The 13,557-nt window shown below is 37.1% G+C and overlaps 1 protein-coding gene across 6 annotated transcripts in view; it reads left to right on the forward strand.

Annotated features, from left to right (window-relative positions):
* The window catches only part of ERICH1 (glutamate rich 1), a 94,025-nt gene that overhangs the window by 29,807 nt on the left and 50,661 nt on the right, over positions 1-13,557 (forward strand). For all 6 annotated transcript variants that reach the window (XR_005858087.2, XR_005858089.2, XR_005858088.2 and 3 more), the window contains exon 3: positions 1,066-1,200. Coding sequence is in view for 3 of the 6 variants with exons in the window: in XM_040697187.2 (XP_040553121.1) it covers positions 1,066-1,200 (135 nt within the window). In the remaining 3 variants the exon portion in view is untranslated. The remainder of the gene's footprint in view (positions 1-1,065; positions 1,201-13,557) is intronic.

The following is a 13,557-nucleotide window of genomic DNA, read 5'->3' on the forward strand; positions in this document are numbered from 1 at the left end:
AATGAGGAAGCTAAGCATGTGCACCTGCCAATGAAGTTTTTTTTCCAAATAATGCTGCAAGTTTCATCTATATGCTTTAAAGGAGCAAGTTCCCAAATTACCTTCAAGGAGGAAAGCTTTGTGTGGTGACGGTGCTGGCCAATGTAGAAAGAACGTGACAAACCATCTAAAATTATCTAAAATAAACACCAGGTAGAGAACCCGATCATCTTGTCCTTCTGGAAAATCTTTTGTCTCCATGTGGTTGATCTCTTGTGTTGTCACTACTAATTAAAATAAAATAAAATAAAATAAAATAAAATATAATAAAATAAAATAAAATAGAAGTGCTATTTGGACTGGTTTCATGTAACTGTAATGCATACTTCATTCATACAAAGTGTATGCTATCACTCTTGCACATATTTCTGAATAACTTTTTAAAGAGGAAAGAGGTCCTATGAAAACAATTTACTGCTATCATCACAAATAATGTTTCCCATGCAATGAAGTAGTTGGAAGGCTGGCTCTTGGCACGTTTTCCCCAGACTTAAGCTGAAAAGAGGTGGAGAGATGAACTCTATTGGGTGGGAACTGCACACTTAGTCCTGTGTGGTTTTCAGGCCAACTTCACCTTCCTGCCTTTTGTAACAGCAGCCAGACTGCATCTAAAAAGTCTGCAGGTGGACAAACCAGAGTTCTGTGTCTCAATTTCTATTACTTGTGTCACTTTGTAACCCCTCCATCTTCTACAGAACAGTTCCCACAAAAAAAGTGTCTGCTCATGCTGATGAGGGAAAGATAGATTGTAAAACAGCACTGCAGGTGGAAGCTGCTGCTAAGTTGGGCAGAATTGTTCTCTGACATTTCTAATGGAAAGAACTAACCTCTGGATTACTTATTTATGTGCAGCTGCTACAGAATTCAGTGCACTTTTGTTGGCCATAGAATTCTTTGTGTCAGATCTCTCTTACTTTATTTTCATCCTTAAGGAACCATTTGTTATCGTTGCAATAATTGTGAAAATGTCTGAGAAAATCTTTACTGAGATCCATAGCCAGACACCTCGTTTTTTCTGTTCTCCAGGTAGTGACACCACAATTCCACCTCCAAGGAGAGTGTACACTGTGAGTCCTGCTCCTGAGGGCTACGTGGCAGCTGTTGGAGATACTGATAACATTACAGTTTCTGAAAACTCTGAGGGTAGCGCTGACTCCACCGGTAAGTTTGTACGCTTGTTACTGTGATGAATTTTTCTGAGAGAAACATTCTAGCCAGCCCTACCAAGTAGATTTAAATTGCAACAATTAAGTATTTAATCTGTTGCTGCCAGTGGGTGTCACTGTTTTGCAGTATAAGCAAAATGAGATGGGTTCATTCTTCTGGATTCATTTCCTTTGTTAGCTTGCAGACCAGATTCAGCATTTGGTTATAGCCGTACAGTGCCGTAGACCTCATTGAAAGTGGGAAGTCTTCAGCTCTTCCCATCTGAGTACCACGTGTATATTATGCCCACTTACAATCATGTTTAAAAGTAATGTTAGATACAGCTCTACTGGTAAGCCTTACTGCTGAAGTTGTGTGGAGTTGGGCAGAGGCTTAATAGTCTTTCAAAGTGATCTCTCTCAGTTACAGCAGCAATTCACCTGATTGATTGTGATGGAAGTAGATACCATTCCATAGATTTTGAGAGGCTTTCTGATGAGAAACTGTGACCAGGTCACTTTAGAACTTGTCTGCTACAAGAGAAACAGGGCATGATCTCTAGAGTGGCTTCTGAGTGAACTTGGTTAAGAAACATGGCAATCCGAATGAAGTTGCTAGAATTAAATTGATTCCATCTGTCTTAGAAATAGGTGCTAAGCTCAGATCAAACAAATTAATTTAGTGTTTTGGATTTTTTTTTTCAATTACTGTGTTCCTATGGATATGTTTTTTCTAAATTGTCTATTGCTGTCATTTGCTACTATATTATTAACAGCAATCTACAGCAAAGGAAATATCCAGGTGAGCCTCCTGAAGTAAAACATTTAATAAGTGGTATTTATTAAACTGCTGTTTGTTTCAGTCTAGAAACTGTCTAAATGTAAGGAAAACCTGTGATTCAACTTAGAAATATAGAAAGGCAACTGTGCCTTGTCTTTTGAAAACAGTACCTATTGGGTGACTTTTCAGCTTGAAACCTGGGTCTGTACCCTATTCTGAGCTCCATTCATGACGTAACCTGTGGCAAGTATCCTGGTTCTAACATGTAGGATCTCACCTTTGTGTGGGGAAACATGCCGTGAAGAAGCTATGATATATACTTGAATCAGAATATGAGTAGAACTACCAAAATACTGTGGTGGCACTTCAGTAATGTTCTTTCTCACTGTGAAATTAAGAGATCTTTTTATTGGATTGGGGAAGAAATGCCTATATCAAAGTAACATAGTGATACATCTTATTGCTATTGCTATTATCTTATTCTAATGCCCAACTTGTATCTTGTGCATTTCCCTTTGTTAGATGGGATTTGCATTCAGTCCTGAGTCTGTTCCTAAACTTTCCTCACATTTGAATTACATTGTTCTCTTTGGACAGTACTTTGGGTTTCTGTCCTACAGCATTTCAGATTTAAACTGCCGTTTATTCTGATATAGAAGCAGTTTCTCTTCTGTGTACTTTATTATCTGTTCTTACTCTTTGATGTGATCTCCTTTCAGTCATCAGAAGGACATTTCCCTTCTTTATTCTGCAAATGATAAATTAGGTCTCACAGTACCTTGCAGGTAAATAGCCCTGTAACATTAACCTTTAGGCGGGGACTTACGCTACTTCTAAATGAAAGTTGAAAGCACAGCTCTCTCAGTGTATTGGCAACTGTGCATCCTTATTAAGGTATTGGTACAGAACTTTGTGGTAGAGTTGCTCAGAAGCAGTTTAAAATCTACAAATAAATGAATACATGGTGGTGCATATTACACGTTGATATACTGCATAGCAGAACAGGCTAGCATTTAGGATTGCATAATATCGTGCCTTCTTAGGATCACGTAAGTATTTGTCTAGTTTTACAATAGGTAGATTATTGAGCAATGATGTCACCTGCTCATTTGTTTTACATTTCATCTTTTTTTTTTCCCCTCTCTTATTTCAGGGGAAAAAAAAGAAACAAAACCAAAACTTTCTAACTGCGATAGCAGTAAGTAGTGCTTTGTGTTGCTTAGTGACAGTATCGACTGTTCGATGGTGATCTCTTACATCTGATCCCAGCCTCAGTGCTCAGAAGAGTAGATTTTCAGCTTTAGCCACTGTCTTACAGTTAACAAATGCATCTGGAGTTTTGAGAGACTTTTATTTTTTGACTGGTTTGCTATCTGACTTACCATGTTATCACAGAATCAAAAAAAACAATTACGTTTGAAGTAATGTTTAGGGCTGTTTGCTCTTTGCAAGATAAGATTGGCTATATTCTTACCAGGCAAGAAAATCTCCATGCAGGGACATTTCCTTACCATCCTTTTTACATTTGCACTTGTGTTTCACCGTCCTTTTATGTATGCTAGATCTTGCTGCAGCTGAAGGCTCTTGCTGGTTCCATCTAAACATGAGTTTCAGAACTAGGCATCGATGCTAATTTTGCAAGGCTGTGGGGGGCGTGGTTAATTTCACTTTAATCCAAGCATATATACAAAATTGGGGTGAAGACTGTAATTTCAGGCACTGCTCATAAAACATGAAAAGAACAATTTCAGCAGTCATACCATGGATTATTTCATTTTCTGGTCTATATTTGAATGTATAACATAACAGATAAAAAAATGCATTAAAATGTGATGAGATGCACATAGGAAAGCAATAAAAAAAATGTATGTTGTTTAACCACATTCATATGTTTGTAGGGAAGAAAGCTGAGAGACCTTACCACTTAAGCAATGCTGCCTTTCTCAAAGATGTTGTGTCATTAAGTGTCCCATTTAATTCCTAGATTTTCTGTGAAACAATTTTAGAGAAATTAAGTAAAACAAAAAAAATAATCAGACATGCATTTATTGAGACTAGATGCATAGTTGAGAAAATGTCTGGGGATGAACTCTGAGGTCAGAGTCTGTGTGCCTTTCAAAAATACAAAACCCCTCAGATACCCAAGTGGATTAGTGAAAATCTGACAGTGATAAATGGCAAGAGTACATCTTCAGTTTATGTTCATTTAACTCAGATAAGGTTAAACCTCTGAGAGGCTGCGCTTTTTTGTTTAATTTAATTTGTTCAAGTCCACATCCATTTACTACGGATTTTGTGCTGCATCTAGCACCTTGATAGCCATTTTTAGCTTTCACACCCAGAAGAAAGGGAAATAAATTCTTCTGAAATTCTAATAAGCAGAAAATAACTTTGTTGTTTGTTGAGCCTATCTCGTTAAAATAATCCAACTGTATTTTGAAGAATTAAAATTCTTCGGTTGCAGATTTTAGAGGACAAGGCACAATGGGCACAAATTAGAACACACGAGGATCTGTCTGAACACGAGGAAGCATTTACGTACAGTGTGGGTGATGGAGCCCTGAAGGTTGTGTAGTTTGGAGATTTCCAGGAGCTGCCTGGATGTGGCCCTGGGCACCTTGCTCTGGGTGTCCCTGCTGGAGCAGGGGTTGGACCAGATGGATCCAGAGGTCCCAACTTCAGCCATTCTGTCATTCCGTGAACTTAATTACATATCAGCACAGATTTCTTACATAACTCTTTCCATAAATTAAGAAAACCAAATCTATGTCTATCTAAATTAATATTACAAGATTATCGGGAGGAGTAGATGCGTCATGGCAGATACTTCACTGCATTATATTCATCTGTGAAAAAAGGAAATATTCAGTCACTAGAATGTGAATTTATAGATGATCCTTTTTAAGAAGTTATTTAAAAGTCGAAGTTAATTACAGTCATGCATTAACTTCTTGTTAGCAAATACAAATACATCAAACATATTTGATTCTTCTTTTTCTCTAAACTTATAGCTTATTGTTGGTCTTGTCATAATTAAATGAATCTTGTCAAGAACGCAAAAAAAAAGTAGATCTGCAGGATTTCAGTGTGACTTTTTCTCCATCTACCTCTGTATGCTGTTTTTAACATTTCAAATACTTTTCCATATATTTTTCCCTCTTGTGTCAAAGAAGTGGATTGCATAATGTCCAGGGTATGGTTAACTTGTGGTGTATGCATAAATGACTTAGTGGAGTTAAAGTTGCTTTTTCAGGTTTGTTTTATGTAAGCAGGTGGTTAATGAATCTTCAGTAATGAGATCTTTGTCTTCCAAGAAAATAATGAAAGTTATCCTTGCTCTTAGAACAATAAATTGTACTTAGGTGTCTCTTTTAAGATCTTCCTCGATTTGAATGTTTTGTAGGAATTGAGTCACCATAATGGTGTGGTCAGATCAGTGTTTTGTTGATGGGATTGAATGGGATATTAAAGAGAAGATATAAAAAAGAGATAAATTTTTAATATAATTGCCTTGGTACATATTAATGTATTGCTAACTCTCTTCTACCTATAGATTTTATACTTTTGATGAAAGCATAAGAATGTGTGATGTCAAGCTATAGATGAGTATCAAAGTCAATATCTATGTAGATTAAAACTCTCTAATTTTGATCTCTGATTCAATTCATTTATTTTTATTAATTGTTTGTTGTGAAGTATTTATTTAGGAGTAGTTCCTTAACACATACACTATCACTTATCAAAAGATGTTCTCAATGAAAGGAGAATTCAGGAAAGTTTAACTGCATGTTCATTAACTTACTATAAAGAAATAGCTTAGTTTTGTTTTGTTTTGTTTAGTTTATAAGATGAAGCTAAACTATGGAACTCTTGCTACTTATTTGAAGACAGGTAAAATACTATGCTTTCAGTTACAATTAAATGCTAAAAACATAGCCATATTCCATCTGAAAGATAACTGATTTCTCCAGCAACATTTCATGTTTAATAGTACAAGCAAAGTTAGTAAGATATACAAAATAATTTTATTATGCACAATCTGGACTGGAATATAATTCCCCCATGAAATGCTTTAATATTGAATTCGTAATTGTATGTAAATTCCCTAAGTGGTATTTGATGTTTCTTAGATTCATAGCAGAGCAAATGCTTGACCCAGGGACTTTGGGAAATTGCTGGTACATGTAACAGTCCGTGTAAAAGTTGGGGGCACCTGGAAGAATAGAAAATTAAAAGAGTAATGTACTTTATGGTAATTTCCTATTTCATAATCCTTTTTCTTGTCAAGTCTCACTTATTTTTGCATCAGAATCTTGATCTGCAGTGCAATAATTGTCTGATGGTGTCCTGCTCTTATTATGTTGTAACAGCCTACCCAGTTTGTCTGAAATCTACATAGACAGAAGGAGCAAGACCTATCTGTGCGTTGTCCTACCCAGCAGGGGGGTAGGACAAACTTGACTATGAGATAATGCTTTAGCTAGGAGGAAGAAAGTCCAGTTCATATACTTTATTCTCATGCTGTAAAGAAGTCAAGTTAGAGAAATGGAAGTAAGCAAACTATTTTCTTCTACCTTTTTACAACTGATAAGTCAAAAATAATATGAAAGGTACTTGTCTGGGAAATAACTTCACCTACTTAAATTTGTTTGTTGGCCCAAAGCAGTGCAGTTGCATGTGTGAGATGCATATGAGTCAGTTGTTAATGGAGATGACAGTTGGACTTTTGATGTTTTGTTCTTTATTTCTGTTTAGTTCTGTTACTGAAAATAACTGCTGTCGCAGTAAGAGGTTCAAGCTGAGGGAATGGACTTAGAGATCTCTCTCTCAAGTCAGTTTAGTTACTGCACATAGATGCAAGATGCATCCCAGGAAATTACTATCCATGTCCATGAGAGATAGTGACTTTGGGTGGATCCTTAGCAGACCTCCTAAAAATTGCTGCATTTCTGAATGCGGTTCTGCTGACAGGAATGCTTAAACTTACTGTTCAACTAGAAGTACATTTCTGTAGTGCCTTCTAATTTACTTAAGGTTTAAGATGGCCATTTTAAGAAGGATTAATTACACCTATGCCTGTGTCGTTAATGTGATGCCAGCTTGAATCATGTGTTGACTGCTTGGTGGGTGGTTGGGAATGTGATGCATTAGAGAACGGATGTACTCAGCACACCAGGGGAACAATATGTTTTGAGCAGCTAAGGCTGTGAGCAAACCTTTTCCAGTGGTGCATAGCACCACTTGTGAAATTGAAGGCTACAAAAAGATTTGCAATACTTGAAACCAGAAGGATCATTAAACCATGTAGTTTAATCTTCAGTACCTGTTAGGGAAGTCTTATAATGTGTCTGAGCAGCTCGTTTGCAAAGATAAACAAAAAAAATACCATACATGTTTCAAAGATGTCAGAGGGTCTCCACTATATAATGGTAATTTGTTCCAATTCCATCCACAAAAAGTGTAATAATCTCCTCATCCATCAATCTTTTTAATTTGATATAACAGATTCACTGATTGTGTGCTGCTCTAAAATACTCCCTTTAGTCCTCAAGTCACTTCCGTAGCTCTTTCCTGCATCTCCTTTTTTTCACTGCATCCGTTTTTGAAATATGACCTCACTGCTGCTTGTGGTATTTGCAGTTTCAACAAGGCCATGTGTAGAAGTGCAATAGTCTTTGTATTTCTACCCACAAATGCCTCTTTTCTATGCCTTGAAATTACACCAACATTTTTTTCCCACAGTATTACACCAAGAGCTCACATTATTTGATTCATTGATCTCTTGGAAAATGTTTCCTGATAAAGCTGTGTTTGACTGTGGTTAAAGTGTGTGTGTTAGCATTTGTTTTTTAAGGACCACATTACCAAGTAAGGCTTTTGTATGATTTGCCTACTCTCATTGTTTTGTTTGTTTGTTTGCTTGTTTCACCACTAACTTTAGTGTTAATCACCTATGAAAATGCCAGGTTTCCTACCAGGCCCCGCAGAACCTTGCTTAGATTACAATTTTACATTGACAGCTATTTTTTTTAAGCAGTCTCAAACTATATTTCAGTGCTATTAATTCACAGGCAAGGAAAGAAGATCCAAAGCTGTGAATATTTGTATCTTCCATATATATTAATAACTTATGTCTTACAGTCGTCATTTTAGGTGCCTTAACATTTTAACTTGTCCCAGCATCCCAGTTTCAATACCTCAATTACAGCAGATTTCCCAAAGTTACGTCATTGCAGAAACTAATATTGGATCAACGTTTTTGTTTGGTTATTTTCTTTAAATTTAATTGAAAGAAGATACAGTAGAAGACATAAGAGATTTATATTAAAGATCACCGCAATTCTAAATACTGATCAATCAATTCATGCTTATGCTCGTCTCAGTGGTGTTAGAATATACATTGTCTTTGTTGTAGATCTCAAATAACAGTACTCAACAGTGATTGTAACTGATCTTAAATGAGAGATTTCACTTCAGGAAAGAACTTAACTAGAAATAAAGTCAATTACATCGAAGTATAAGGAATTTAAGCATATTAACAGTTGCTTTTCTGCACCTGGTATCTGAGTATCTGTGACTGGATTGTCTGGCACTATGGTCTGCCCTGCAGTCAACTCCTAGGTTGACTCCCCTGCTTCTTGTGGCAACTCTCTGTGTTCTGAGTATTCAAATTGTTTAATAGAACAATTTGAGGAAGCTGTGGAGATTTGGATATGAGTGTATTGCATTTACAAACAAAAATTAATTAAGTTCCTTCCATCCAGATGTATTCCATTAGATAATAAATTGAGCAACAAACCTATTAAGGGCTGCTTACAGATAAAGTATATATATATTCTAATTCAGAACCTCATTATGTCCAAATAACGTTAGTAATTGAAATGCTGAAGTGCAACTCTTGATTTAGTATTATAATCAGTGTTTTGCAATGCATCCATCAAATCGAATCATATTTCAAATGGTAGCATTAATGCATGAATATGATTTATAAGCCATACATTTATATTTTTTATAAGCCATAATCCATATTTTTCTACAATTTGCTGGAAGACAATAGTTTCCTGTCCCACCATTCAGCTTCTTCTAAAACTGTTTTGCTGTAATGTGTATTATTCTCTCTTCCTAGTTGCTATGGATCTTTCTCCTTCTAGAAAGGAAAGATAAAGGGTTTGCAGGTTGAAAACTTACTGTAGAAGTCTTGTTACTTTGAAAAATTGCTTTTCAATACATCAAGAAGAAACAGTGATTTTGTTACTGTATTCCTACTAAGCAAGTAACTTTAAATATATATATATATTAATGTTTGATGTTCTGATTCCCCTAATTTATTTTGGATGTTGTAGTTCTGATTCTCTACCAGTTTGGTTGTCACTGTTTATACTGTTGCAGTGTGTTAATGCATGATGCAGATATTCGTGATAGAGTTCTGTAAGTTCACATTGTCCCTGCAGAAATGAATGCATGGCTCCCGTCTGTGAATGCTGCCTTTTCCTGAGCCGTCAACTGCTCCAATCAGCTGCCAGCCTTGGAAAGCAAGCTTGCTGCAACTATGACACCTCTGTTAGAGCTGTTAATATAAGCCTTTCCATAGATAAATCAATAACTGGATAGGGGAGTTGTCTATGAGGTTAAGCAACTTCTTTCTCTGCAGCCAATTTGGTCTGCAGCTTAACTGTTATTGACATTTTGGAGCTAGTTGCAGCTACAAACAAGTAAAGATGTTGGATAGGTATATCTGAACAATTCTGTACTTCAGATGTTTTCCCCCTTAAAAGTCCTCTTTTCCGATCTTACATTTGTTGATAGATGCAATGACATTTCTAATAGGTAAAATTACCTCAGATTTCTTTCTGAAATTAGTAAGATCAAGGGAGCATTTTTTAGAATTCAGATGCATTATTTAATCACTTGTTGTCTTTGGCTTATTTAAAAAAAATAAAAATCTATATCCTGTGGTGCTCATATTTACAGTCTTACACTGTTACCAGTAGAATTGAGCAAATTCTCAGCTACAAAGCACTGTTTTTTGACATAGTCACCACCATTTGCTATGCCTTTTTACCAGCGATGAACGAGAGCCTGCATGCTGTGCTTGTGAAAATCTACACCAGCAGAGGTGATCCACTGTAGCTGTTGTCACTGTTTGGTCTCCAGAAATGCTCAGCAAGCGTCAATGAGTGTCAGTGGGTGCAATTTTTTCTACACTGAGGAATTCGTTGACATACCTTTCCATCGTATACTGTTCCATGCCAGACACCATTTTGTTAGTCTACTCCTCTGCCGCCATCTGTTGCAGGACAAGAACTCATAATTGTTCCCATCAGTAGGTGGGAAGATTAAGCTTCTACTGCCATACCACCTACATCCGTGTCTGGCATCGTGGGCCAGGACAATAAAACAGGAGGCGTTATTGTCAGAGCAGCCCTCGTAGATGATTGTTTTTGTATCATGCTGCAAAAGTCTGGCTGGGGAAGGGGGGATGTAATTCTCTTAGTGCACTACATGTGATGCAGATTATATATGTGTTTGAGGTAGGTGTAGCTTGAACAGTCTCTTATAAAACATCCCTAGACTACCAGTATCTTGCAGTAGTATTACGAGCAACGAACAAGTTGTGTCCTGAAGGTGAGCATTAAATTCCTCAAGGCATTCACTTCTGCCTATGGACAATCTTTAAAAACAGGATTGGGCTACCATTCTAAACTCTAACTATGAATCATGAAGTTAAGGTTTATATATAACGCACAAACCACTCACTTCTAACTTTCACTGCCTGTAACTATTTACATCGTCTAAATGCCAATATATCCACAAGCATATGGGTTTGTTACAGAAATCATGTACCATGGCATGGATGCAAGTTGTTTAATGCCTCTGAAGTCTTAATAGTTCATAGAATCATAGAATGGCCTGGTTTGAAAAGGACCACAATGATCATCTAGTTTCAATTCCCCTGCCACAGACAGGGGCACCAACTACTAGACCAGACTGCCCAGAGCCACATCCAGCATCTTCCAGTTTTTCCTGTGTGATAGTTTGCAACATTAAGATACTGTTAGACACCCCATGAAAAATAAATACACTCTGAAAAGCATCTTTAGAAGTGTAATAGCAAAGAATTCTGTCCCAGAGTTTTAGTCCATATTTGTATGTGATGCAAGGAAAGGCAGTAAATGCTGAAAATGTGTTGAGGAATAACAGAAATTATACTAATGTGATGTACAGGTAAAGGCTAACTGTAGCCTTGGCTGCATGTTAATTATTTAGGAAAAATCTTTGATTTGTATTTCTATAACTGTAAGAAAATATATATAAAAGCTGTACTCATTAATTCATTTCATGAATACTTTTGCAAACGTACCTGAATGACAGAAGTGTACCTTTTAACGAGATCTCCTTCCTGTGTGTTTCTGCAGTGCAGAAGGCTGTGTTCCCCTATTCTTACTGTATGCTGATCAGATGGCGATATATGAAGCAGAAGAGAAAATTAGGGCTCTTATCTTTCTGGCAATGTTTTCTTGCTTTTTTGGTGTGGTGGGGCACAATTACAGTGATTTCATACGTTTTTGATAAGCGTCCGCTCCTCTGATAGATCGGCACCACAGAAGAGGTACTTTAGCCTTCAATTTTCTTTCCTGAATGCATTAGATTAACTTCCAGTACCACTTTTTACCCCCACCCACTCAGTCCCTTTTCCCCTCAACTGGAGTGCACTCCCCTTTTTCCCTCCTTGCAGCTGTGTTGCAGGCTTCCTGTTGTCATAGTGACAGTAGGCAACTGATAAGAAAGAAGAACTAGTGAACAGGCAGCCAACGCCACCAACCTTCTTAGATCCAAGCAAAAAATCGGTGCTGTTGTAATTGTTGCTTCACTCAAGCAGACCCCCAGCAGTTGGGAAATCCGATGGTGCTTGACTGCTTTCAGCTCCTGATTTCATAATGAATACAATCAAGACCTAAACTTTTGTACTTAAATCGTTGTGGAGCAGCTGGGTAAAGTCAATAGGGTACTGAATTAAGTGGAAAGGCAACTCAGTAAATGTACTGCTTTGTCTCTGCATCTCTGGCTGTTTAAGTGCTTCATCGTTTTGTATCTCAGTTCATCATCTGCAAAAGCAGGAGATAAAATTGTTTCACACTCTTAATATACATGGCATTTTCATATTGACTGCCATATACTTGGTTCATGCTCTGCTATAGCATGTGTATCTGTTTGTACTGAACAAAAACAGAACGTTGATATCATACGTGTCAAAACTATCCCCTGACAGGTTCATGAATACCAAGCAGAAGATGTGCCCTGGCTTATACTCTCACTGTTAGTGTTCGTACTGCTTTTTCTGTCTAACCTGACTTGTTTCAATGCAGCACTTTCAATTCTCATATTTAAAGAATAGGTGCAAAAGGAAAGCAGTTTGAGTGCAGATTTTCTATTATTCTATATTACCATACTGTTTAAATACTCTGGACACTATAAAAATAGAGTAGAAAGCTTAGTTTCTAACATGAATACATTTACAATCAGTATGTCTGAGTGGATAAAGAAAATGAAGACAGCAGGAAAAAGAATGCATGCATAGTAGTAACCATGTCTCTTCTAATATATAGCAGTTTTATGTAAGTGTTTTGCATAACGTAAGGAACATGCTGCTGATCCAGTCCTTGTGGAAGTGCTGCTGCCTCATGTTGGAAGCCAGAATCAAGCCTACCCAATGGTTTCATTTTATCACTGTTCTGTTATAGCAGCTGTTGTAATTTATGACAGTTTGTAGGCTTACAGCCTTGCATTGATAGAGCTTTCAGCAGAGTGTGTCCATTCAGCTTCCACTTGGGAAATTTCCTGATCTGATATCCTTTGCCTTTGGTTATTTCTTTCTACAAAAGAAATGGGTTTTAGTCTTTTTTAAGTACTGAACAGCCCCTTGTACAATTGTATCCCGTGTCAAGGAACCTTTGAAAATTGCCCTTCATCCATCTCCCTTTCTCAGTACTTTCGTTAAATAATTTTGTTTGCTAGTTTCATGCTATCTTCCTTCTATTTTAGCTCTGCAAATGGAAATAGGATCATAATTGGAGTATGCTCTGTAACAGCCTTCTGTGGAAATGTAGTAGTCTAATGGAAAGAAATTCCCTTACTTCACTGTAGAATCTCAATTGCTCAGTATTGTAGGATATGCATTACGGGTGGCATGAATCGGTCTCGCTCACCCACTTACTTCCTAGGGATCTGTGGAAAGCTGGAAAAGTAGAAGTAATGTTGATACAGCAAAAGGCAGGAATACCAGCACACAAAATTTATTGCTGTAATCTAGCCAAAATGCATTACAAGCAATCTGAGTGCATTCTTGGGATACTCAGTTGATTCGAGCAGTATGAACTAGCTGACCAAAGCTACTGCAGTTTTTCTTACTGCTACCAAAATTGTGTACTCCTTTGCTGCATCTCCATACCACTAGTTTGATTTCCAGGATATGGATACTCAGTGCAGTGTTCCACTTACTCTTTGGTTCTGAATGCAGAACCGTACTGCCACAGCACCCACTAGGAGTTGGGTACTGAGGAAATTGCAATTGGCAGAATTTGTTGGTACCAG

The sequence above is a fragment of the Gallus gallus genome, chromosome 3 (assembly GCF_016699485.2).
Source record: "Gallus gallus isolate bGalGal1 chromosome 3, bGalGal1.mat.broiler.GRCg7b, whole genome shotgun sequence".
Lineage (NCBI taxonomy): Eukaryota > Metazoa > Chordata > Aves > Galliformes > Phasianidae > Gallus > Gallus gallus.